Raw genomic sequence first — 26954 nt, forward strand, 5'->3', positions numbered from 1 at the left:
GTTGCATACAGATGAGCAGGCAGCCGATCTGAGCCGACCCACAGACTCATAAAAGCCGACAGGTCCTCAGGCACCCTCACCTGGGACACCCAATCTCTTGGACCAAAGGTACAAGGACTCACTCACATCAAGAATCTGACTGCTTTCTTGGGGATCAAGAAATTGAGTTTTTGTCTCAGTGTTCGCTCTGGCAATCCATGAGGTAAGGGGGAGAAATGTCATATTGACCCTGTGTAGAGAAAAAGGAGTCAATTCTGGTAGAAAGTTAGCCCTATTCCTCCACCTCAAATCTAAATAGTCCTTCACTCCCCAGGGGAAAAAGGTGTGGTTTTAACTTACTCATTTGATGCTCTTGATCTTCTGGTCACATGTGGATTAGGAGTTGTCAGCCTCCACTTGCCCTCCTTCAGCCATTTCCGAGCTGGAGGGCAGTTAAAACCTGTGGTCGCCTCACACCTGGTGCCAGGGTTCTCTTCTTGGTTGTAGACAAGTGTGTAAGGCTTCTGCCTCTGATAGCATCTTCAGTTGCTATAAGACCTTGCATAATAGCAGAACCTCTCTCAGGCCTTTTCCATCATTTAGGTAGAAGATAAATGTGCTAGTGAGGTCTAGTATGGAAAAGGCTTGAAGGCTTATCCGGGCGAAAGTTGTTGTTAGCAAGACATTTCGCTTACCTTCATCAAAATGCCTTTCCTTTCTTTTTTGAAATGTTGCATTATTCCTAGTGAATGCATTTGGATTTCTCAACACTTGCTCAGCTCCCTAAATACTGCTGTGACAAATACTCTGTGTCAATGAGTGGCACTATTCATTGTTCTGCTTTATACGAGCCTAAGAATGAATGGGCATGGAGCCCCCTTCTCCAAACATCTCTGCCTTATAGATTGTGTATAGTCATGCAATTGTTTACTGCAATTGGCAAGCTCAAGGGAAAAATGTGGGTTTATTTTTTCCTTCAGTGAGGCACACAAGATGGAGCAAAACATAATGACTGTGGTAAGGATGCCGTGGTGGACAAGGACTTACCCAGCCTGGCACCGGGTGTCCTTCAGTCACGAGCCTGGCTTGGATTGCCTTACACTACCTCGTTCTGTGAAAATGTAGCCTCACTAAGTCAACTCGATTTTCCTAAAAACAATGAGATAGGGGTATCCAGGAAGGTATGAACCATCAGCAGAGCTCTTCTCTTCTTCTTTTCTTTCTGATACTTAAGGCATGAACATGGCTTTTCTTTTATGTAAGAAAACACAGCAAGTCAGTCGAGGTGCAGGACTGACATCCCGAGGACGCACAGTAAATGGGACACTTGTGAATGGTTCTTCGAACCTTGGTGCTGTTGGCGGCTTTGAGTTTTCTCTGAATGTAAAACAAAAAAAATATAATATGTGTCATGGCTAAGCATGCTTTGCTCTGCAGAGCTGAGACTCACATTTCTCATGCATGTCCCTCTCCTTTCCTCAGCAATTCATTTTTCTGCACTAGGTTACAATTCTACACTGGACCTTTTCACAGCTCAGTGGCTTCCCAAGGATTTCACTTTAACTCTCATGCTTGCCTTTTTCCTGTCTTGTGGCCTCTATGGATTGAAGATTTCTTAACTCCTTCTCAGAGTTCTCACTGGATTGCTTATATGTCTCAGCAGTTTAATCCTGAATTTGACCCAAATTTCACTCCACCTGATTCTACCATTTAAGGTGCTGATGATGACTATTATTTTTCTTCTCTTTATTATTGTCCTTCTCATTAATGCTATTATTATATATACAGGTTTTTTTTCTTCATTTGCCTTTCAGCAAGCTAATAATGAGCACCTATAATGTTTTGGGAACTGTGCTAGGTCCTGGGTACTTACAGAATAACACCTGATGGTTACAGTTTAGGGAGTATGTACATAGAAGCAAGCTCTGACACTCTAGCAGGATAAATCCTGTGATGAATAGAAACAGTTTCACGGCAATGTAGTCATAATATAATCATTGCGTGCACAGGAAGGAGATCTTACTTTGCCTACAGAAGACCTCATGGAAGTATGATCCTAAACTCCTTGGGTAGACAGGATGGCAGCAGGAGGAAGGGCATTCCAGAACAAGGACATGACATTTACAAAAATACGAAGGAATGAGAGAGTGTGGCATATACAGGGAATACCAAGCTGGTATGGCTGGAAGTCAGTGGTATGAGGAGGGGTGAAAAAAGATGAGATGAGCTGCAGAGTGAGCCCATGTGATGAAGGACATCATGTGCGATGCTAAGGAGTTTGAGCGGTGGGAAATTATGTAAGATCATATTAAAAGATTGCTTCATCTGCAAAATACAAGGTGAATTGAGGTGGGTAAGACCATTGCTGGGAAAGCTAGTTAGGAGATTGCTAAGAGGCAGAACACATAAGATCTACTGGCAGACTGATTACTGGGACAAAGTGTGGCTCAGAAATATGAACTGGAGAGTTGACCTCATTCAGGAAACTTCTCCAAAGTCCAAGTGATAACACACCCCTCCCTAATACACACATCCATCACGGCCTCTTGGCCACAGCGAGATCAGTTGATGGCCCCCAAATGTTATGGGGAGTCGGGGACTGTGTGGGGCAGGGGACTGGTTTTTCAGTCACCTCCTCCTCAGAAACAAAGCCCACGGTTGCTTTACCTAGCTCTTCTGCTCTTTTGAAATGCATGCATATCTGGGGAGGAGCATTTTCAGCAGAATGAAACTGTCCCCACCCCTCCCTGCCCCTCCTGAGTGCCTAGCCCTTAGATGAGACTAAGGGCATCAGTGTCTTGGTACACTTGACATCCCTTCAAGCACCCTATTGGAGCTCTGGGTTGAGGAAGCTGAGCCAAGTCACTAGGTAGAAAGTGGCAAGCTAGTACTCAGATTCACCTTCAGCTGACTCCAGCGTCCTCCATACATTCCTCTTTCTTCCACTTGGCAGGTGGGGTAAGAGACCTTAAAATATTAAGTGAGATCACACAGTTCAGAATATCTGGAAAAGTCAGCACTTTTGGGTTTAACTCCTGACTGACTTACTTCAGGCTAGCCACTTTAAGGCAACCGAGGACTTTTCTTCCTAGAGCTGAATTAACTCCTAGGGTTCTAACAAGAACTCAAGAGTAGTTCCAGATTAGTTGCTGTAAGGCCCAAGAAAAACAAAATGTCAGAATATGCATTTTGTTGTTAGTTCAAGTCACTATTGGCACAGAAAGCAATGTTTGACCAATAATTAATTGAGTATAGTTGTCTATTGTAATTAGTTTGAAAGATTTCTGTTTACCACTTTCTCTTTTCCCCACATCAGTAGGGCATTTTTTAGAGGTGCGAACAATGTTCATCTTGAGAAGGGGGTTGAGGGAAAGCCTAAAGTTACCGTCTACATATATCTCAGGGCCACTAAGATGATTCAGATTTTATAGGTTGAGAAAAAAAAGTACACAACTGTGGTGACTTAAGGTAAAGCCCAAAGTGAAGAGAAAAAGCCTTAGACCTTCCAATCTGTTCTGTCTCCTCAATACACACACACACACACACACACACACACACACACACACACACACACACACACATATATAATTTCGTGAATAATATTAGCTCTGCTCTAAATAGCCAAAAGTGGTTAGCTTGATCATATAGCTCATAAATCTTAAACAAGCAGAGGTTTTTGGAAATTTGAAAAACAAAACAAATGCTTTCAAGCAAATTAAAAGGATGAAGGAAAAATTAGAATGGAGATATGTAGGAGGGAATGCACCTAGAAAAGTCAAAACCATAAACAACAAATAACCTTAGGCTCACTGGAGTTTGTTCTCTGCTTCAGACGGAATGATCCTAAGCATCCTTGCTGTGTTTGTTATGGAAGATGTTCAGAGAATGAATGTCGCCATCCTGGCCATTGCCTTGTCATAATCCACGAGCAAACCAAGGGAGTGATACCTATGCACATGAAACTCCCTAGTTCTGTTTGAAGAATAGTAGAAAGAAACCAAGAATAATGCAAACAATGGGCAACTTCAAGACTATTGGGAATCCAAAGAGGTTGTACCCCAAGTAGTTGCTTCTGGAAAACCCTAAGGGCTCTTGCTGTTAATATAAAACTCAACCCAATATCTTCCCATCAAAAAACAGTCCTGAGACTAATTTTAAGTAAACATTCTATGGGCTCATCAAGTCCAGTTTACCCATTGTACAAACAGGGAAACTGAGGTGGAAAGGAGTGCGAAATCTCCCCCTCAAAAAAGAAAAATATAAACTTGAATTTACCCAGCATCACTTTGGCTCAATAACTTTCTCACTCAGAGAATCCTGGTATTTTCTTAAATCTGTTCCCCAGTATGCAACAGTCTGTCTCCAGTTTTGTGTATGTGCCTCATGCTATGGCCTCTAGTTATCAAGCCATGTAAATTTTGCATTCTAAGAGATGATTCTTTTTGAATACATTTTGAGATACAAGCCTGAAATTTCAATTCTTTTAGAATTTCCCAACGTTCTTGGCCTTCCTTCGCTTTCAATTGCACAAACACCAATGTTTTCTGGCTTGGATTCGGGAATTGTGTCAACCAGGGTATATCAATGTAGCACCATATCCCCAGTGAGCAGATTTAAATATGCAACACAGCACAGTTGAAAGCAACAGGTTAATACTGTCTCTGCAGTTAGAACAACCACCTCTCTCAGGTGACTACTCCTAGGGGGAAGACTCACGCTTCGCTGCTCTTGATTAAATTCTTGGGAGCTTTCTGGCTCTATCCAGATCTGTCATTTGTCCTTGAAGAGTTCACAGAACTGGGAAACTGTGAATAACTGTTGTTAGCTTCCCACAGGAAAAGGCGCTTTGAAATTTGGCCCCTTGGAGTCCAGGACCAGTGATGTTTGAAGAGATAAGAGTGGTCCCAGTTTTGTGCTGGAAGGTGCATTCGACCATTGCAGGGATCGGGGTATTCTGATGCCGTCGGGGAGGTGGACCAATGATGAATTATGCATATAGGAGAGAGGACTTGGGTCGGATTCAGAGATAAGTCACAGGAATGGTCAGAGGGTCACTTACAAAACCTCTAAGGGGAAACCAAGCTGTGCTCAAGTGTGAAGACACAGTCCCTACACTGCAGAATTTTCCACTGGGAGTATAGGTATGCGTGACAGACACGTTCTACCTGATGGGTCTCTCCAATCCAGTCTGTTTCTTGGGCATCCCTGGTGGGATAGAGTGGTTGAGGAGATAAAGCTCATATTTTCTCCCAACGACTCCATTTCTTTAGATGGAGAGGAGAAAGAGAGTTCTGAGAAATCCTAACTCAGAATGCTTACCTGGACCAGGTGTGAGAATCCTTTGCCCAAATCTGTTGTCTGTGAGAATTCAAGGTTTCCTTTCCCAGCCAGTGCAGATATTCATCACTGTTAAGGTACAGACAAAATGAAGTCCACTGGGGAAAGAAGGTAGCTGGCGAGTGAAGAAAAATGTGTATAGGATTTGGATTTTATTCCCCTTCTCATTAAAACATACATCCCTTCGGCCGTGTGTTTTATGGCCTATGGTGGTGTTTGCAGGCTTGGGCCTCCACAGGCAAAGATGTTTCTTTAAGTATCTTGTGGCAGTGAGGGAAGGGGTGTGAAGAGGGGACGGGTAATGGCCCAGTCTAGGCTGGCACCTGGGACGTGACTAGGGAGAGCCGATGCTCAGGGTATGACGCGGGCCAATTCCTTCCCACGGTCCGACTATATGGACAGTGAAATGAGTCTGGGAAACAGGCCATCATTTGAGAAGGTCGGTTGAGGGTTGTGGGCCAGAATTGCTTTCTAATATATGAAGGGGCTGGTTTTCTGTTACTTACTGAAGACAGAATGACAGTAGAATCAAATCTCAGCCTAAGGATTTGGGTTGGATATCAGGAAGAAGCTTAGTCTGTATAGGTGTTGACAGGCAGGGATAGATTTCAGAGGGAAATGAAAATAAGCTGCTGGCCACGTTCCTTATATGGACACTGAACTGGTGTCCATCTCTCTGAAAGGTGCATTAAGGCCTCCAGCCTCCATGGGCATGGCTGGGTGTTCTGGGAATCCTCTTTCTGTTCCAGGGTTCTGGAAGAGGCTTATCATGAGCCCTGCACTCTTGGTCTTGTGTTCTTGTACTATGGAGTGAGTCCCCAGCGACCCCACTCTCTGTAGTGGCTCAAAGGAACAGAGATGTTTCTACGACACACAGTTTAAGCTGGGACCAGGGACAGCCACTTCTGGCTACCTCCCCTGGTTAAGCCTATTTTCAGGCTGCTTGGGTCTGCCCTATAAATAAGCCTGCAGCTTCCTTTCTGCCTGAGGCCCCAGAGACCCCAGAGGTGCTCTAAACCTCAGGCAGCCAATAGCAAACCCCAGGCTGCCCCTCCCCGCCGCCTTTGCCCTGCTGCTCAAACCTCTTGCCCCCTCTCTCCAGCATGTCTCTTGTTCTGTTTTAAATGCTCCAGCACACTTCTCTACAGGGTGCCATCTCAGCTGACCTCACCTCCTACCCAGGTCCCTGATTATTCGTCCTCAGGTACAAGCTGAGTCTGCTTCAGGAAGCAGTCCTCTTTAATTCCCTCAGCTGGTGCCTTGCTACAGGGAAGGGCCTATGTGAAAGCTGGCAGAACAGTGGCTCCTGTCTGTGCCTGCTTAGCCATGTGGATGAGGGGGCCCCAGGGACTCTAACAGCCAGACCACAGGCAGGCTAATTTCTAAATGCAGATACAGCAGACACCATGTATTTTTCTTTGGTGACTAGAGACCAGATGCTTGCTGAGCCATTGCTAGGCCCTTCCTGTGACTGGTGATAAAGAGAAGGCAGAACACCCAACAGAAGGATACTGTTTTTACCTCGCACGGTTGACTGTCCCAGCCCCAGAGTCATCCTCGACATTGTGCATGGCTTGTTTTTGCTTTTCAAACTGCTCCCAGGCAGGCCCCAGCAACATGGCCCCCATGTTCCAGAGAGGGAAGTTACTGTACCAGGGGAGGGGCTGCGAGAGGGCCCTGGCACAGAAGCTGGTCCGGGGACAACTGGGTCATCTGATCATCTGATCCTCTACTTCACACCTGGGTTTCAGAGCCACCCTGCCTCTCACTTCTCTGAGCAACTCCAGACAAATTTTTTTTCTTTTTTGTTCTTCTTGCATCCTGCCAGCTCCTCACCTGCAGTGAGAACCTCTAGGCTGTTATGTCTCCAGGCCCCTTGGTCAAGCTGATGTGGGCCACAAAGACCCACCCTTGCAGCAGCAGTGGGCTAATTTTCAATATTCCAACGAGTGGTACCTTCACTTTTCTTCAGAGAGAAACGTCTGGAATTCTTGACCTAGTAATAGCAAAGAGACTTCTTGAGTTCCTTAAGCTGTCTCTTCTGCAAGTCATGCCTATGTTTAAAAATTCTTTCATTTCTACATTTATTCATCCCACACTATGAAGCCTGTGGGTGTCAGGCACTTATTTAAGGCAGACGTTGCTTCTATTTTAAGTTGTCAACATAGGTAAATTCCTCGCTAGAAACCAGCTATAGCAACATATCATCCTTTCAGTTAAAAAGTTCTTTCTTATGTCTAATTGAATTCCCTCTTGCTACAATTCCAACTCACTTTTATATAGTTTGTCACTCATCCACCGGAATACTCCCAAATACTACATCGTTTGATTTGTATGACGGCCCTGAGAAACAGATGCCGGTATTACAATTTGACAGGGGGGAAAACTGCAGCTTGATCTGTGCCCATCCTGGGGTAGGGGCAGGCCTCCTTCCTGAGCTCTCCAGGTTTCCTAAGTCTGTCTGAAATCCCACAACTCTGAGCAGTGCCCTCAGCAGGTGCCAGTGGGTGCTGCTGCAAGTGGGGAGGGAGACCACCACCCAGCAAGCTTGTGAGGAGGCGGAGTCTGAGCTTGCCCCTCCCCTGCCTGCGTGAGTACCTGTCCTCTCTTATCTTGACATTGCTACTCCCATGATATTTGGTACCCAGTGTCCTTCTACTTACTGATACTTTTCAAGGTCACCCTAGTTACTGTGGCTTTCTTAGCCCTTATCACAATCTATAATTACTGTTTATTTGGTTTCTTTTTATTATCTGTCTAGCTCTCTCCACCTCCCTGAATATCAATCTTCTAATGCTGAATCCCCAGCTCCTAGCACAGAGCCCAGCATGTGACAAACTCTCAATAAATATTTATTGACAGAAGGACAACAAGGAAGAAAATAAAGAAGAAAACAGAATTGGGGAGGCCTGTCTTTTCCCTAGGACTTCCTGCCTTTCCTTCCCTACCTTAGATCAGAACTCACTCATCTGTGGGCCAAATCTTTAGGGATTTGTGTTAGAAGGACCCAGTAAGTCTTGAGTTCCCATCCCAGCTCTGCCTCATACAAGCTGTTTAACCTCTCTAAGCCTCAGTTCCCTCCCTTGGAAAACGGAGATCATTATACTTACTTCACGGGATCACTGTGAGGACTAAATGTAATCTTTTCCACAAAACCCTTACCACAGTTTCTGGCACAGGGAAGACAGTGTCTCTTCCTTTCCCCTTACAGTAATTTCAACCTTTCAGTCCCAGTCTTGTAAAGTAAAATCAAACCCTGCCATGTGTCTCCAACCATGTATGGGAGGTGATCTGCCTGGCTGATATGAGGACCTTTTAGAGAATATATTGCCAACTTTCCATCTGTGCCAAAGAAAGTCACCTTGGTAGGGATGCATTTTAATGAGTTTCTTACAATAATTAAACTGAAGGTGGACAAATTTCATACCAGTTGAAATTACTGCAGTCTAACTTTCTAGCTCTTGGATCAATGAACTTGGATCAATAACTTGGCTTCTCTGATCTCTGGTTTTCCCCTCTATACACAGGGAATAATAATGATGTCTCTGTCACGGAGGAGTCGTATCCATTGAGTTTGCACATGGAGAGTGCCTGGAACACAGCAAAATCCATAAATATTCATTATAGTCGATCCATGCTTTAGAGGAAAAACCATCCTTAAGCTAATGAAATTCAAGAAAATTTTGTGGAACATTCGTTAATTGCCAGTTCCTTTTTTCCTTCTTGTCTCCTTTCATCTTCAAATAACACCGACAGATATACCCTCTTCCCATTTTTCAATCATTCATCAATTCATTCATTCAACAAACACTAACTGTAGCCAGTGTTAGCCATAGGCCATTCTAATAGTGGCTAATTGTCAATAAAATCTGGTGGTATGTAGTTGACGTATTCAATCGCTGTTCTCCTATATCTTTCATTTCAGGGCTCACCACCGCATTGCATGCTTCCACACAGAGTGGGGCTTTCTCCGGGGACTCCTGCTTGGTCAGTAGTGTGCACTTCCTCGTCTCTTCACTTCCAGCTGCTCTCTGTAGGCCTCACCACCCCAGAACCTCACTCAGTCTTGCATTCCATTTGCTCTCTCTATTTCGTCCACTTTTCCTTCAGTTTCTCTGAGCTCGGCACATGGTTCAGCTGCTTTTGCGCTTTCAAAGCTTTAAAACCCCTTGACCAAGCAAATAAATGCTAAATGAATGGTCAGAAGCACATATATTTCTTATATACATTTCTCAGTTGGAAATATCTGAGATATATGTGCCACTACACATTGCAAAATATCTAAGCTTAACTTAAAAAAAAAAAAAAGAGGGAAAAAATGCTCACAAATGCTTACCATGCTTACAGACATAATGTGCTACCTCCTTCTCACCTGTCAGTGTTGTTGGCATTTATGAACTCACCACATGTAGTTTTCATACCATTGTTGGACATCTATTTGGTTGTTCGTGAGGTGAGCAAGTAAAACATGTGTTCAGTTGCAATTCTCTCTGTCTCTCTCTCTCTCTGTCTCTGTCTCTCTTTCTCTCTCTGTCTCTCTGTCTCTCTGTCTCTCTGTCTCTCTATCTCTCTCTCTACTCTCTCCTCTCTAGAGAGACTATTGAGGCCCAAGGCATGGTATTTGTTATAAAGTTGTGGGCAGATCAGACCAAGTCCCCACACTTGTGGCACTTGCAGCCAGGGGAAGATGTGGACTTTCACTTATTCAAAAAATATTTGTAGAGTTTCCACAGTGAATCTAGGTGCCAAGGATTCAGGGGGAAACAAGAGAGCTGCTTACCTGGAGTGTATATTCTAGTAGAAGAAAGATAGGCATGAAGCAAACACATAGTAAATAGGTAAACAAACACTAAAATGACATCTGACAAAGAGCTGGGAAGAAGCTAAAACAGAATGGAGTGGCGGAGTTGACTGAGGAAGTGGGTGCCACCTCAGATTGATTGCTGAAAGGCCTTGAGAGGAGGTGACGTAGGAGTTGAGTCCTGAGTGACCTGAAGAAGCCAGCCATAGGGAGACCCAAGCAGGGCAGTCCCAAGGGAAGGAACGGCAAGTGTGAGTTGGCGGAAACACAGTGAAATGAGGTGGAGCTGGGGAGTGTGGCAGAGCTCAGATTCTGTAAGGCACTGAGGTCACAAGAGCGAGGGAGAAGCTGAGAGAGACTAAGCAAGGTAGCAACATGATCCGATTTGCAAGATGTTCATAGGGAGGAGAGAGAGACAGCACAGAGATCAACACGCAAGTGACTTCTTTCACCGAAGCAATAATTCTGGTGCTCTGGGCAAAGGTGGCAGCAGTGGAGATAGAGCAAAGGGGACAGATAGGTTCTGAATTTATTTTGTAGAAACGGATGACAAGATTTGCTAATGGATTGGATGTGGGGGTGAGAGAAAGAAAATAATAAGACTGAATCTAGATTTTGCTTAAAGTAGTGGGCGGTCGTGGCACTTACAGAGCTGAGGATGGCCTGAATTAAATAAAATAAATATTAAATAAGTTGTATTAAGTGCTAAGAAGGAGAAGAAGAAGGTGTTGGGAAAAATTGTTCAGAGTAGGAATTTCGACCTGGCTGTGCTGCCCCAGTATGCAGCGGGTAGGGGGTGCACCTCTCACATCTGCCCAGTGGTCATGGGACCTGAACCCTGCTACCAACTTTTAGAGAAAAGATCATGCTGGGTGTCAGTCACCAAACCCTGCGCTCCAACTTCCTCTGGATCTGGAAGGCTGGTCATGCTAACCTCAGAGGAAATTCAATTGGTCTGGCACAATTGGATCTTTGTGGTCTAATCTAATCTCATCTTTTTAAGAGCAATCTTTTTCTTTCCTATCAGTTTTTCTCCCCCTTTGTTAATTTTTCCCAAGCAGTCAGATAAACAAAGACTTCTCTCTCTGGGTTTCATGTATGGAAAAATGCCCCTTGCAGGTCTCCTTTAAAACAGACCGGAGCCTGCTGCCCTCTCTCTCCTAGAGGTTCTGAAGGGAAGAGCTTCTTGATGAACCAGAGAGAACAGGGATAAGAAGGCAGAGAATCCTTTCCGAGGCCTAGCGCCTACCCTTGCAGGACTGCACGCCCTTCCCTGCCTTTCCTCTGCAGCTCATGAAGGAACCGCTGAGGTTGTCCTTGGGTCTGGTGGGCGAGCCAGCTGCCTCCTCAAATCCCGATCGAGGAGTCAAAATTATTCCTCAAATGCCGACTCATCCTTTGGCTGTCTCTTCATCAGGGCCTCTCAGCCTTGCTAAGCAAGGAAGGAGGCTGACATAGTTGAGGTTTCCCTCTGCTGGACCCTCTGCTGGCTGTTCTGACACTGGATCCCACCTCAGCTTTGTGAAACAAGTATTCTTATCTTCATTTCGATGAAGAATACTCAGGTTCAGATAAGCAAAGTCATTTATCCTGCCAATAAGTGGAAAGAGTTGAGTTTAAAGCCAGGTCTATACCACTTTATAGCCTACCCCTTCTCTACCTTCAGGACACTTGTTAAACCCCACCTTTGCTTTGCCAACCCCACCCACTGGCCTTTAGCGGAGATGTTCTCAGTCAGTGTTTCCCACAGCGCAGACCTCACACCCTCCAGGTGCCAGGGAGTCAGCATTTTGGTCAGTGCTAAAGGTCAGTTGTCCATCTCTTTGCAATTTCTTGAGGTCTTCCTTCCATTTTCTCTTCTCTATATGGCCCGGTGCAGCTCAGGGAGCTTTAACACGATGGAACGTGCTAGACCTAAAATGATGTGGGGAAAACCCATCCCTGAAAATGGGTACAGTTATTGGGAGTATGGAAGAACAAGAAAAGTGACAATTTAGGTCTGGGCAGAACAGCAAGACAGACACATTCAAGAAAGAAAGAGAAAGAGAGAGAGAGAGAGAGAGGGAGAGAGGGAGGGAGGGAGGGAGGGAGAGAGGGAGGGAGGGAGGAAGGAAGAGAAAAAACTCACAATGAGCTCCAGGGTCTTTATCGCTCTTTAGCTTTTCTTAGTGACTTACTTTTCTATTTTCCAGGTTAATCGATTACATTGGGGAAGTAGCTCTGTAGAAACACAGGCAGTCGGCTCAGTCACGCACCAGTCAGCAGCAGAGCTGGAATTCAAGTCAGACTCTGGACCACGTGTTTCAAGGCTGGAGACTCCGGGGCGCCTGCACACATTCTCCAGGTAGACTGGCCTCGTTTCCTTTTAGAGGAATTAGTGCTCATAATAGACAGGGCTACACTTTAGTTCTGGCCCCCCAAATCATTAGTTATTTATGATGCTTAGTAAGATCAAGGTCTGGTCCTGACAGTGTGTCATCACACAGTCAATATGATTTATGTTAATCCAGGGGAGGATTTTTTTAAGGAGGCAACTGGAAATAGAAAGGGGGTAGCCTGGTACATTCTTTCTTGCTCCTTGATGGTGGCCCTTTTGCAGGAGGCACACAAGGGACACCCAGCTCTGCCTTTGAGAAAGGGGCCAACCTCTGGGAATACAGAGTAGGTGGTTTTATTTCATCCCTTGAGGATCCTGAATATGGACTCTGCCCAGATGTCATCCAAGGAAGCAGTAAAGACCTGCCCACCCCGTCCCAATCATGGTTCGTGTCCCCTTCTCTCTCCTTTGTGTGTGGGGCAAAAGGAAGGAATGGTATGACGGAGCATGGGGCAAGGAGAGGTTTACAATGGTCCCATGGAATTCTGGCTTATCTGCAAGGTATTGTGGAGACTCCAGAGAGGCTTGTTTCAACTAGAATTGGATGATCAATGTCACTGACTCTAGGAATAGAACAAGAGCTATGGGCAAGAAACAAAATATTGAAAAAAATAAAAATTAAACAAATGTGCTGAGGAGAGGAGAGAGGGAGAGAATAAAATTGAGCTCCCATGAGAGCATGAGAGAGGATGAATGAGTGTGGGAGGGTGCCATGGGGCTGGGGCTGAAGTGAAGCAGTGGGGTGCCAAGGCCACGTAAATTCCCACATCTGGTCAGACGGACCATGAGTCTGTGGGCCTGCCATGCTTTGGAGAACTATGGACTTGGCTCCCAAGCACATGGTTTCATCCCGAACTCCTGACTCCGAGAGGTGTGAGAGGTGAGTGGGTGGAGCTGAAATAGGGCTTTACCCTGGAGCTGCCAGCTCAGGGTTATAATATACACAGTTCTCAGTTGTGTAGCTCAGGTGAGGGTGGATGGGCGGGAGGTGTCCATGCTCTGCTCACTTGCTCTACCTGATTGCCAGCTGGACAGGTGGGAAAGAAGAATTTCTCCCATAGATGGCAGGAGAAGAGCTGTCTCTTTATATCCTGGCAGCACTTCTGTTTAAGACTGAGGATAAGCAGAAAAATGCTTTCTGTACCCCCCGGGCTTCTGTGGCCAAGAAAATAATTTTGGTGATGGTGCCTCCAGAATCACAGTGGCTATTTGCTACAGGGGAGAGGCGCCAAGTTCAACTGAGGGTCCACAAGGGCCTAAGGTTGTGCTTCAGGCTGGTGCGGGAGGAGGAAGTAGAAAGAGAAGAGCAAAGAATGAGGACTCAGAAATGAAGAAGAGGGATGAGGATGAGACAGGAGAGGAGTTTGCTGAGTCCCTTCTATGCAAAAGGCACTTTGCATGTGTATTTTTTCTGTACCAGCTTTATTGAGATATAATATCCATGCCATATAATTCACCCACTTAAATGCACAATAATGTTTTTTAGTATATTCACAAAGCTGCACAACCATCACCATGCTCAATATTAGAATATTTTCATCACCTTGAAAAGAAACACCTGTACCCACTAGCAGTCATTCCCCATTTCCCTCTTCCCCCAAGCCTCTACGATTTGACTATTACTATATGGCTAATGCTGCTATAAACATTTGTGTATAAGTTTTTGTGTGTGTGTAAATATGTGTATTTTCTATGTAATCCTCATAACAGATAGGCATTATAATCATCAATTTCATTATGAAAAACTGCAGCTCAGAGAGGTCAAGTAACGTTTTTGAGTTGGAAAATCTTCTTTCAATTTGATTATGATAGAAGGGCAAATAAGAGGAAATAAAAGGAAATTTAACTTCACTTTTTCCAGGTCATTATACACACACCATTGAGTAAAAAGAAACAAAAGGAATAAGAAAAAGTGCATCAGCGGGTCTGCTGTAGGCTCCACTGGTCTCTCTCGGGAGCTGGGTCTCAGTGCGGTCCCACGTTTCCCTGTCCTGGCATGGCTCTAAGGTCTGGGAGATGCCCCCTTGCTCTGTTTGCCCTCTTCATTTCAGTGGCAGACATGATAATTGGTCAAGAGCAGCTCAAGACAATTGCTGGAGTAGCTCATCATCCTTGTGAGGAGCTGAGTGGGACATCTCTGCAGCAGTGTCTGTATTCTTAGAGGGCTTCCTGGGCTGCCTTCTTCTCGGTGACAAGAAATGCCCCTTCAAGAGAAAAATCCAGTTTGAGTCCAAGGGCGGCTCTATGGCATAGAACAACCAGGTTACTAAGGCTGCTGGTTCTGCTTCCCTCTGCCTCCAGGGCTTTCCCAGAAAGCGCTTGGACATGGGAGGGTGGGTGATGTGCTGCCCCATTAATGCAACTGTGATGGCTGACACAGCCCATGCCAAAGCTGGTAATGATTGACTCTCAGAAGCTCCCCAGGGCAGAGCAATAGAACCAACAGGAATGCTGGTTCTCCAGCTAATCTACGGCCCCATGGTTTATCCCAGAGCTTGCCCTTCCCAGGACCTTTCTGGGAAGCAGGATGCTACTGCTGCCTGGACGCTGGTGCAGAGAAGCCTAGAATTAAAGGCATCACAGACAATGGCATGATTGGATCTTTCATTCAATGCATGGCTGGACTTTGAAGGAGAAATCAGAGCCAAAGGTGGTATTACTGAAGGTGTTAAAACCTTGATCACTTTCCATGACCAAGTGTTGTCTAATCTCTTTCTATCCATCTGTAGGATATAAATGAATGTCCCTGTTTTTCAGATGAGGAAGTGGATACCGAGAGGTTATTTAGTTAGAGGCTTAGTGGCTAACTCCAGACTTAAACCCCACATACCCATTTCTTAAATCCTACCTGGTAGGCCACTTGCTGGGGCTGCAACAGGGAAACTTGAAACATAAGCTAGAATGTGGGACCAAAAGTCATCCAGAATCCTCTCTGAACTGAAGAAGCTGGTGTTCCATGCCTACCTCTTTACACATCTACTGGAGCTGGGCTATACCAACGCAATTCCCTAGTTCCCCAATGCTGGTATTCAAGGCATTAGCTGAATGAGTCCACTACTTCACAAGTTGCCAAGGTTTGGAATTCTATATGTTTTCTTAAAAACAAAGTGTACTTGTTGCAGACACACAGGAAAAAGTATATTCAGGGCCTCCAGTCCACATGGAATTCATTCGTTTCTGGGCTGGAAAGACTGAATTGATGTAATAACAACCTAAGCCACAGAGAACTAGAAGGATCAAACTAATACCAGCTTTCTGCACACATAATAAATACAACTTTCTGTAAACATTTACATTTTTTATTAAACTCCAGTGCCATTTGAGGTGGGTGGCTCAACAGACGAGATTTCAGAATTGTTTCATTGCAGATGTGTCCAATTTTCAGAAAAAAACAAACTTACTCCCCTAACACATATACTTTTAAAAAATAAACAAGTGAGAAGATAATTATTTTATTTGCAAAAGTTATGTTTCACTTTATAAAATAATTTAGTAAAATATTCCTTTAAATATCTAACGTTTTAATGTAATATGACTTACTGTATACAAGAAATCTCTGTCCACATACCATCTTTTGAGAACATCATATTTTGTTTTCAGTATAAGATTATATATCTAGACATATCCAGTGATATTTTCAATGTAATGCAGTTATTTTCAAATATTAATGAGAATAAAGACCATGTGACTAGAAAAGCCTTTGGGTCACTGTGGTAATTTAATTTACACTCATAGTTCATCAGAAACTAGAATTCACCAGTTAAGATAGTAACTCCGAGGAGGTCTCGCCTGAATGCACACAGAGGTCTGTGAACCTGCGTTAAAGTCAGAATCCACTGAAGGCAGAATTCATTCTTCTAAGAATACTTTCCTACATCAAGGGGTCCTATCTGTTTCTAGGACAGACTGATTGAAATATCACAGTATTCTGTGGGGACCTGTCCTCCCTCTCCGGACAGTAATCACATTTGTAGTGTTTTACTAGGTATCTTCCCTGCTGTCCTTTCAACTTAATCTGAGTCCTGACAAAAACAGCTTGGTCCATTCCAAGCCAAACAAAGGGAATTCCAAACCCAGCAGCTCCTGTTGGCCACTCCAGGTGTCACTCATACATGAAACTTTGAAAATCGTCTCCTGCACCTCTTCAGACAGAGGCAAGTGGCTTGATGTTCATAGTGACTTCTCAGCAAATGAGCCAGAGGATGACACAGGCTCCAAGAAAGAGTTAGGTTATGAGGAGGCTGAGGCCACGAGGCCACTTAGGCAAAGTGTCCTTCTGTACCCAATCATCCGCCCCACACGAGTGCTCGGACACCAAGTCCCACTGTTGGAGAATGGTGTGAGGCTCCATTACCCTCTCCACAGCATTTTGGGGTGTTCACATTTTACTGTATTTACTTATTTCTTTGACAAATATTTATTGAGTATCTACTCTGTACCTGGCAATGAGCTAGGTGGGCACGGGAGATATAGCATTGGAGGAGACAGGTAGGGTCTCAGCCCCCAGACTAGCACAAAAGTAAGTTTATAAATTGAAATCACTGTAAATACTACAAATAAAAACTAAAGAGTACAATAAAATATTCTAGGGGAATAAACTTGACTTAAATGTAGAAGAGGGTGGTCAGGAACTCCTCTCTCTTTGAGAAACTGACCTTTAAGTTTCTTTCTGAGAAATGACATTTAAGTTGAAACCAAGAAGTCAGCCTGGAGGGGAGAGTAGAGGGCCAGGTGTTACCAGCAGGGGAAACAGCATGCAAGGTAGGCTTAGAAATGGTGAGCTACTTGCTCAAGTTTCTATAATTGGTATGAGGCAGAGCTGGGCCTGTGTGTCTTCCCCTATCTGTAGCCCTGGTATGTTGCCTAGGCATGGCCTTGACACTCAATTAATATTGCTGAACTGACTGACTCCACGCCAGGATGCTTTGCTGTCTGCTAGAGCAATGAGTACACAGGGTTCAGCTCATCATCACTGGCACATGGAGCGGGTAGGGGAGCTCTCCATCCTGCCACAGTAGCTATTATTATCACAACAAACCTCTGACTGTAGAAGATGCAGTAACCCATAGATATCTATAAATGCCTCCCATGGAAGAAGTAATTCCCATAACTTCAGGCCATAGCCTACATTGAGCTCAAGCCAGGATGACCTCTAGCAGCTTCCAAAGTAAGCACAGTGCTCAATAGACCAACATCTTCAACTGCCTCTACAGTCGCTTCCTAATTACTTCAGCATCATGACCATTTCTGAACTTAGCCTGGCATTAGGAGGCCCTTTTCATGACATCAGGGCCTGTGACCATCTCCTCCAACATGCAACCTTGGTTCTAATACAGTTAATCTTATACCCTCTCCATGGAAACCCCCACCCTCCCACATACCAAGCTTCTCTCTCTCTCTTTTTTTTTTTTTTTGATGCTTTTGCTCATGATCTTCCTTGTCCCTGGAAACCTGTCCCCTCTCCACTAGACCCTCACTCTCCTTTCATGTTCAGTATCTAAAAGAGGTCTGATCTCTTGCCCACTCTTACTCTCTTACATAATCTCTCCATTGAGTAAGAAAATGTATGGCAAGCCCTCATTCCTGGTGCGTAGAAAGTAGGCTCTGAATAACTGCTTGCCTTCCCTCTACGTTGTTGAACTATTTTGAGTCTGCCATAGGGATAAAAACAAGAGCTTTTCAGTCAGGCAGATATAGATTTTTCTAGATCTTTCACTCTTTTGGCTTTCTGCTTTGTGACTTTTGGCAAATTACATGACTTCTCTGAATCTCGGTTATCTACCTTTAAGGGCTATTGTGAGAATTAAATATGTTAACGCATGTTAGAGATTTTGTACTTGTGCCTGGACCACACTGTAGGCTTCCTGGAGGCTGGGTAATTTCACATCTTCAGGAGACACTCTTTGTACTGTGCTCTAGGGGGCGCTGTTCACACAGACTGCAACTATCTCTTGGAGCTGGGAGCAAGAAATTGAAACTCTTCATGGCCATCTTCATTGTCATTTCACAGGCTCCATACTTTTCTCAGCCGTGGTCTTTCTCCTCATTTATTTTGAGCTGTGAGTCTTCACTTTTGCCTTTATCCTGTTAACTCTGGCTCAGTTCACTCACACCCAATAAAGCAATACTTTCTCTTCGGACAGTGCAGAACTCCTGAAGTTTAGAAGAGAAAATTTCTTGGAAAGTATCTAGAATAGAAGCCAATAGATCCAACTCTGTGTCTATAAGTTTCTCTTGTCCTAGAGGGCTCTCTCACTCTGCTGTCACCACTCATCACGGCTTCCAGGGATGTGTTGTTCTCTCTTCAAAACCAAACCAGGTGGAGATTAAGTGCCTCCTCTTGGTCCTTGTTTGTATAGCTGAGACATGATAGCACTTCCAAAATATGCTGAGAAACAATTATAAAGAACAATAAGGAAACAGCAATGAAAATACACACAGAGCAAGTGTCAACTTCCAAAGCATAAGTTTCTGACTCCACAGCAAATGCACACTGCCACGGAAGGCTGGTAAGACACTGCAGACACCTTGTTTGGGTCCACCTTCTCTCACTCCCAGGCTAGCTGGACTAGTGGGAGCATCAAACCTCCTGATACTTCCCAATGAGGCCCATTCTAGGTGCTATGAAGAGATACAAGTCTTTGTGGTGGGAGTAAAATTATCTCAGAATGACGAGCACCCTTGGTAAACAAGTTAGCTAGATAAAATGTAAGACCCGAACTTAAAATTTTAACTCATTTAAATGATTTTTTTTTTGTATTTAAATTTGGTTGTTTCCTTGATTCTTCACATCCTGATACAAAGGCGAACATATGTACAAAATGTACATATGTCAGTGACTTTCAGAAGGAATAGAATTGAATTGGCAATACAAACCAACTGGCTTGCATAATGATTTTGCGACCTTACTTACACCTCTTCTTTTGTGTGCCCTCAGGTCCTTTGTGGTGTCAATGCCTTCCAGGCAAAGAGCACCAGGAGCACCTCTGTAGCTGAACAAGTGGGCTTTTTTGTAACTAGTGAGAATGCACACCATGAGGAACCATGGGGAGCCTCACTGGGAGTATTAGAAAGTGCTTAAACAGGATTTGGACGGTTTTAGGTGATTTGGGGAATATTTAAGGAAGCAAAACTTTGCTCTGAGTTAGACGTCAGGAAGAGGGGAGATTTCTATGATTGAGTGTATTAGTAAATCTTATTTAGAAAAAGAGAAGACTGGTGGGAGACTATAGCTGTTAATTTTGAGGAAGCAGTGCCACTCATCATAGCCAGGATAGGGGGATATTTTTGTCATATTTGGTGATGTGGACAATGTTCATGTTTTTGTCTGTGTTCAGACATGGTGATGGAGTAGCTTTGTCTGATGTTGTTGTTCTGTGAAATTGTGTTCAACAGGACAGCACCTAGCTGTGAGTGCCAGGCCAGCTTCCTGATGTCAGGGCTGCTCTTCTCCTTTTGGATGGGCATATGCATATTGTCAATGATTCCATCAAATCTAGTTAGTCTATGGTGAGAGAAGAACAGCATTGTCCCTGGGTACCCACCTCTGTTCAGCCTTGCCAACGGTAATTCTCACCCTATTTCCTGTTCTCACCTCTCTAAGGTAAGGCCTCTGCCCTTATTATAGACAAATCCTTTACAGATGTACATGTTTGCCATTCTCAGGTCTTATATTTCACCTTGGGAGATGGGCTCTGATGCCAGCACAGTTCATAGATGCTGATAAATTGTCAGAACCTTGGTCACTCTCTTCTAGAAACTTTTTCTTTCATTTGCCTGTCATCTCCAACACAGCCCATTTGACTTCTGCATATTAGACCCTAAATGGCCTGGGTCAGTGATACCTGGTTAAACTGTTGCCCAAGTTTCAATTTATGAACTAATAACAGCAATTGTTACTATTTGTTGCATAATTACTGTGTTTTAGGAACTTTATATGGGCAATTACATTTAAAACATACTACAATTTTAAAAATATATTTTTATAACCATTTCACAGGTGAGGCAACTGAGTCTCAGTATGGTTAAGTGGCTTGCTCAAGTCACCTGGCCATTAAGTAACAGAACTGGGGGTCAGATCCATAACCGTGCTTAACAAAACTTGATTTCCTTCTGCTCTGCCACACTGCCTGTGGTTATGATCTGTGTCATCAAAATCCTGGGCCAAGCCTCCCGTCCTCTCCTGGGCCTGTGCATGGCACATCTCCGTAGTTATTCAGACAATGCTCCTGGAACAGCTGGCTCCAGAGTTGCCTGTAGGACACAGTGAGCCTTATGAGAGCACTAACATCTGTAGACCTTGTAATTCCCCGGCTTGTGTTCCCAAACTCTCTTCTCTGGAAGGAGTCAGGCACCCGAGAAGGCCTGTACAGCATTCCCACGCTGGACACACGCGGACTTAGGGTTTCACCATGGAGAGGGCCTGTGCGGACATTCACCCTGAGGAAAGGTGGGGTGGGGTGTTCCTAAGGTGCATTCCCCAATCTAGTCTGGAAGAGTCTTGAGGTTCAGACACCCTTTCCATGCCCCTGAGGCCAGTTCCCACTGGCTTTGCAGAGTTCTGTTTAAGAACCCACGCTGGTCCTAGGTGAGCCGCCTGATAGTGCTGAAGACATCAGAAATAACTTCTCTCAGAATTACCGTACAAAAGGGAAACAAGCCTTCTGTCTACAACAGGTTTCGGATATGAGAGGGGTAGGTAGAGAACTGGGTGGTCAAAAGGGCTCTGAGTGTTTGCAAATCCTGCTGAATGGCTCTCGTCCTATAGCTTGAGACCACTTTCACAGAAAACAGGAAGTCCTCTGAGTTAGGTGCACTTGTTTTAGCTCCTTAACAAAGGTGTGTTGAAGAGTATAAGCTTAACACCCAGCCTGTTGGGGATCCTCTTTGGTGGCCACTTTAAAACTGTTCTCAACCCTTCCAAAGCAGCAAACCTGCTGCACTGTAATTACTGAATTACTTACCTGGAAGCAACTTGAAAGCAGGGACTGCTCTTTGGTTTCCTAGCCTAGCATCTGGTACATAGTAGATGTTCAATAGAGTATTTGCTAGATCATATTGATTAAGAAGGCAAAGACCATGTCCCATAATCCCATTCCACCTCACTATGGTAGGTCCTCAAGAAATGTTTGTTGATTCAATTGACTCTTCTGAAACAAAGCAGTTTCATGAAAACATTTTCATGGAAATTTGAATTTCTTCTCTACCATCATTGAAGAAGGACTACTTTGGTAAATATTAGCTAATATACAGCCCTTTGCTTGCTATTAAGATTTACTGATTTCAATAGAAAATAACCTAAAAACTGTGCATGTTACATAACCCAGATACAAAGGCTAACCTCAAATCACTCAGTAGTTCAAAAAATACATATTGGCTCTGTCTGTGGTTGGATTAAACGCCATTGTCTTGACAAAATAGGATATGTGCTGCAATTAATGAGTCTGCTGTGTGAACGATGGGTTTGGTCAGAGTATGAATTTATCCTGTAATCTTGCATTCTTTAGGTATAATTCTTTTCATGTTTTGAGTAAATCAATCAACAGCATTGGCTAATCCAGTACATGTGAAAAGTACCTTCTGTAAATGCCAGATTTTATAAAATAAATCCAACAATAAAGGCAGCTTCTAAACCTCAGTTTCTTACATAATAGAGACTGTTGTATAGAGAGATTAACATGGTATCTTGTTTCTTCCTGGTGTGATTATACTTTTGTCTTACAAATATGTACTTATCTATGTCTATATATTCACCCGTATCTTTGTGAACACTTGGAAATCTCAGTATCTCAGTGTGTTTCAGAAAGTAGTAGGAGATTGATGATAAACTAAGTGTTTCTGGTGAAAAGTTATTAGGCACGACTTAGGAAAAACAGCAAGAGAGCCATAGAGCGTGTCAAGGAGAGAAGAGAAATGCCGGAACACAGTTCGTGCCTGCTTCCCAGGGACTGACTCAGCTGGTGGTGTGTCCTGTCTTAGCATGAAGGTATTCAAGCCATGTGAGGTTTGAAAAGATAAAATACATACCCAGGTTGGGGCTTGGTCTGAGAACAACCAATTGCCTTGGTTTAAACCACACAACTCCACTATCCAATGAAGTGTTTTCAAGATAATATAAATTAGCATCAGTTCACTGACCAAAGACTCAAATATACTAAGCTGGGTTGAAAAGAAATCAGCTGCAGACAGAGACCAACTCCCAATGCCAGTTCTTTGCTTTTCCCAGCCTTTGATGCTTCAGGTCAGAATATGTTTTTAGAATTTTGGTAAGTGCAGATCATCAGAGGAACACATTGTAAGCTGGTTGTTTTGTTTTGGCTCTTTGTAAGGCCAACAGACAATATTTTATTAGTAATGGAGGCATGGAAACCCAAACTTATGCAAGAGATAAGTCAAGGGTACTCATTCACTCTATAGAAATATTCTTTATCTTCAAAAGTGAAATGAATTTCAAAAACAGATCACAAATATAGAGGACAATTTGATGACAGCAAGAAGGGAGGGGGTTTAGGGGGCTGGGAAAATGGGGTGAAGGGATAAAGAAGTACAAGTTAGTAGTTGATAGATGGTCATGGGGATGGGGAGTATGGCATAGGGAATTCAGTTGGCGTTAATGTACTGGCTAGATGGAGAGCCAGAGGAGAGAAAGAGAAATTAGAGGGATCATTTTATAAACTTTATAAATGTCTAACCAATGTACTGTATGCTTAAAACTAATAATAAAATTAAATTTTAAAAAAGTGAAATGAATTTAAGAGAGACTGGAAGAGATGAAGAGTGGGAAAGAAAAACTCAGAAGTTGGTGTGTTAGGAGCCATCTCTGGAATTTCCATGTATGACAAAGAATGTGTATTCGATTGATAAGTGTTGGCTTTAGAATTTATTATTTTAGGTGAGGGCTACTCTGTGAGGAGTTTTTTCAACAGTATGAGCTTCCATGAACCTGAGAAAGGAGAAAGTCCCAGTGAATGTGAGCAAAATTAAAGGATGTGTGTGCAGAGGATGGGGAGATATTGGGAAAGAAGAAGACTATTTCTCCTCCCATGAGCCTCACTTCAAACCATCTCCTAATACTCTTTGGGGACTTGAGGTCAATGAAGTTTGGGTGGGATGAGGGCAGGACCCTCTGAATGTGTACACTGCCATTTTCTCTCCTGGTAGCATTTCTTTTTTATATATCTTTAGAACTTGTCCTCAAAATTTCAAATCACCACAGCTGTGATTTCCTCTTCACCACTTCCACTTAGTGTTGGCGTCTTGTGTTTTCACCTGGTTTAAGACCAAGGGCAAGACACTGTGGAATATCAGTTTTGTTCAATATTTGTCACTAAGTTGGTTTCGCTTCCTAGTTTGTATGCATAAACAAATTTTTTGAAGGGGGATTTTGAAATCTATTTTAGAAACATATTTGCATTTAATTAAAAATACCACGAAGACATTGCTAACTGTGGGGAACACACCTTGGAGTGGGGGTGGGCACACCTAGGGGAGGAGGTAGTCTCATGTTTATGACCCCTGGGTTTCATGTTTAGGGGAAAACCCCCTCACCTTTTTGCTTTCAAATGCAAGTCAAAATAATGCCGTTAATAAGAAACCATTGATCAGATAATATTTTGAAGACCTTAGTTCATTCACTGAATTATTCCATTTATGTTTTTTAAATAAATACTAAGTGCCTATAGACTGTGCCAGCAGCTGGGATAGAGGATTAGATAAAAAATGGTTCTACCCTTATAAAGTATTATTTAAATTAGAGCTCGCCAGTCCTTCAGCTTGGGAGCAGAGAAGGAAGGGTGAGATATTGATGGTGCCATCATACTACTTTTTTTTTTTTTTTTGGTGGGGTGGCTGGGAGGAGGGAATCTTGGCATTCCATGGAGAGAGAAGAGGAAAAGGCTTGTAGATCCACTGAGAAAACTTCTGAGATCATATGGTAGGACTCGAACAAACAGTATTGAGGAACTCTGTTCTAAATAGTGTCAATTCATTTTTTTTAAAGGAAGTTGATTAATAATTGTCTTAAAAGATTGCAGGGAAATTTAACTTCAGAATATAAAATTTTATAACTGAGACACAGTGTAATTGAGGTTCCTCTGGACTGAAAGCAGGGAACCTTATCCTCTATTTTGTCATCGTGCCACTGGTTAGGTTCATGACTTTGGATATGTCATTAAAATTTTTTGAGTCTCAGTTCCTTCGTTCAATAAATGAGAGAAGTGAATTAGATCAGGATTTCTCTTGATATGTAAGTACCAATAACAGTACACAAGGTGATTTAGGTAGTATATCGATGAGCTGTTTGTTATATTTATTTATATATATTACAGAAAATGTAAATAGTGCATCAAGCTTCCGCTTTCACAGATATTTTTTTGCTTAGCATAAGGCTACATTTATTAAAGAAAACAGGAGAGCTCATTTAAAGAATAATATCAAATAAATCATAGTACAGATCATAACGGTTATCACAAACATTTTTTAAGTTGTGTACGACTCACTAAGGTCAGGAAATGAATGTATGCTCTCTTAGATTCCTTCCCTTTCTATCTCTTTGTAATTATTTTTCCTCTTTATATTTCAGAAATACAATCTTCTAGTGGAAAGTTTCTATTGAAAATAATATTATGGCATCCAGAATAAACTTGTCAGCTTGCCCAAATGATCACTAACCCAGATTGTTTGGAATGGTCTTTTCAAACATAGTTAGCTCTTTACGTGAGTTGCCTAGGTCACTGCTGTTACAAACATAATTTTGTTTTGCTTTGTTTTTCTTTGATGTGTTTTCAGATCACGGTGTTGACAGAAAGAATGTTCAAACACCTTCGGAAATGGTTTGTCACCCGCTTTTGGGAGCATTCTCGGCAAAGAACGAGGCTGGTTTCCAAAGACGGAAGGTGCAACATAGAGTTTGGCAATGTGGGTGCACAGTCGAGGATGATATTCTTTGTGGACATTTGGACGACTGTGCTTGACCTCAAATGGAGATACAAGATGACCATCTTCATCACAGCCTTCTTGGGGAGTTGGTTCCTCTTTGGTCTTCTGTGGTATGCTGTAGCCTACATTCATAAAGATCTCCCTGAGTTCCATCCTTCTGTCAACCACACCCCTTGTGTGGAGAACATTAATGGCTTGACCTCAGCTTTTCTGTTTTCTCTGGAAACGCAAGTGACCATTGGATATGGATTCAGGTGTGTGACAGAACAATGTGGCACTGCCATTTTTCTGCTCATCTTTCAGTCTATACTTGGAGTTATGATCAATTCTTTCATGTGTGGTGCCATTTTAGCCAAGATCTCCAGACCCAAAAAACGTGCCAAGACCATTACATTCAGCAAGAACGCAGTGATCAGTAAACGAGGTGGGAAGCTTTGTCTCTTAATCCGAGTGGCTAATCTTAGGAAGAGCCTTCTGATTGGCAGTCACATATATGGAAAGCTTCTGAAGACCACAGTCACTCCTGAAGGAGAGACCATTATTTTGGACCAGATCAATATCAACTTTGTAGTTGATGCTGGGAATGAAAATTTATTCTTTATCTCCCCACTGACAATTTACCATGTTATTGATCACAACAGCCCCTTCTTCCACATGACAGCAGAAACACTTCCTGAACAGGACTTTGAACTAGTGATGTTTTTAGATGGCACAGTGGAATCAACCAGTGCTACCTGCCAAGTTCGGACATCCTATGTCCCAGAAGAGGTGCTTTGGGGTTACCGTTTTGCTCCCATAGTATCCAAGACCAAGGAAAGGAAATACAGAGTGGATTTCAATAACTTTAGTAAGACAGTGGCAGTGGATACCCCTCACTGTGCCATGTGCCTTTATAATGAGAGAGAAGCTAGAGCCCAGATGAAGAGAGGCTATGACAATCCCAACTTTGTCTTGTCAGAAGTCAACGAAACAGATGACACTAAAATGTAACAGTGGCTTTTCAACACAAGTAAAGCAAAGTTTTGAAGATACCTAGTGACTAGAAGCATATGAAGCAGTCAACAATTTGGGAGTATGAAGGTAGGATAAAGCTTTCTAGGCCCACCAGCACAAAACCCCTGAACTCAATAACCATCATCCTCTGAGACACATGGCAAGTGCATTAGAACATGCAATGTATTCATTGGAAATCGGAATATGGAAGTCATGGGAGCTCACTTGGAATTTGAATATGATTATTTGAAATCATGTAACATTGATAGGAACAGGCAAAATCATCAAAAGTCTCATGGACATGCCAAATAAGATCTTTTTAAAAGTCTCCTTGAAGAAATTATAAGCTTTACATCGGATCAGGGAAAAATCAAATTCCTATTTTGATTTTACCGATAAGAAAGCAGCCACTTTTATTTTAACATTGGCTTTTATCAAAGGAAAATTGTCTCCTGAGTTGGGGAAGATGAACCAATCAAAGACAATAAGAAAAGGCCATTACACAGAGAACACCTATGAGGCTCTGACCTT

The 26954-nt window shown here is 43.2% G+C and overlaps 1 protein-coding gene across 2 annotated transcripts; it reads left to right on the forward strand.

Moving 5' to 3' along the window:
• Window positions 1-26954, forward strand: KCNJ1 (potassium voltage-gated channel subfamily J member 1). 2 transcript variants are annotated; one of them, XM_011380928.1, is made up of 2 exons: window positions 1-202; window positions 25281-26954. In XM_011380928.1, the coding sequence occupies exon 2, from the start codon at window positions 25302-25304 to the stop codon at window positions 26418-26420; it is 1119 nt and encodes a 372-aa protein (XP_011379230.1). In that variant the 5' UTR covers window positions 1-202; window positions 25281-25301; the 3' UTR covers window positions 26421-26954. The 2 variants fall into 2 exon arrangements, with proteins under 2 accessions (XP_011379230.1, XP_023379571.1); XM_023523803.1 differs by lacking the exon at window positions 1-202 and adding an exon at window positions 22679-22759 and having other exon boundaries at window positions 25281-26948.

Source organism: Pteropus vampyrus, unplaced genomic scaffold, assembly GCF_000151845.1.
Source record: "Pteropus vampyrus isolate Shadow unplaced genomic scaffold, Pvam_2.0 Scaffold416, whole genome shotgun sequence".
Lineage (NCBI taxonomy): Eukaryota > Metazoa > Chordata > Mammalia > Chiroptera > Pteropodidae > Pteropus > Pteropus vampyrus.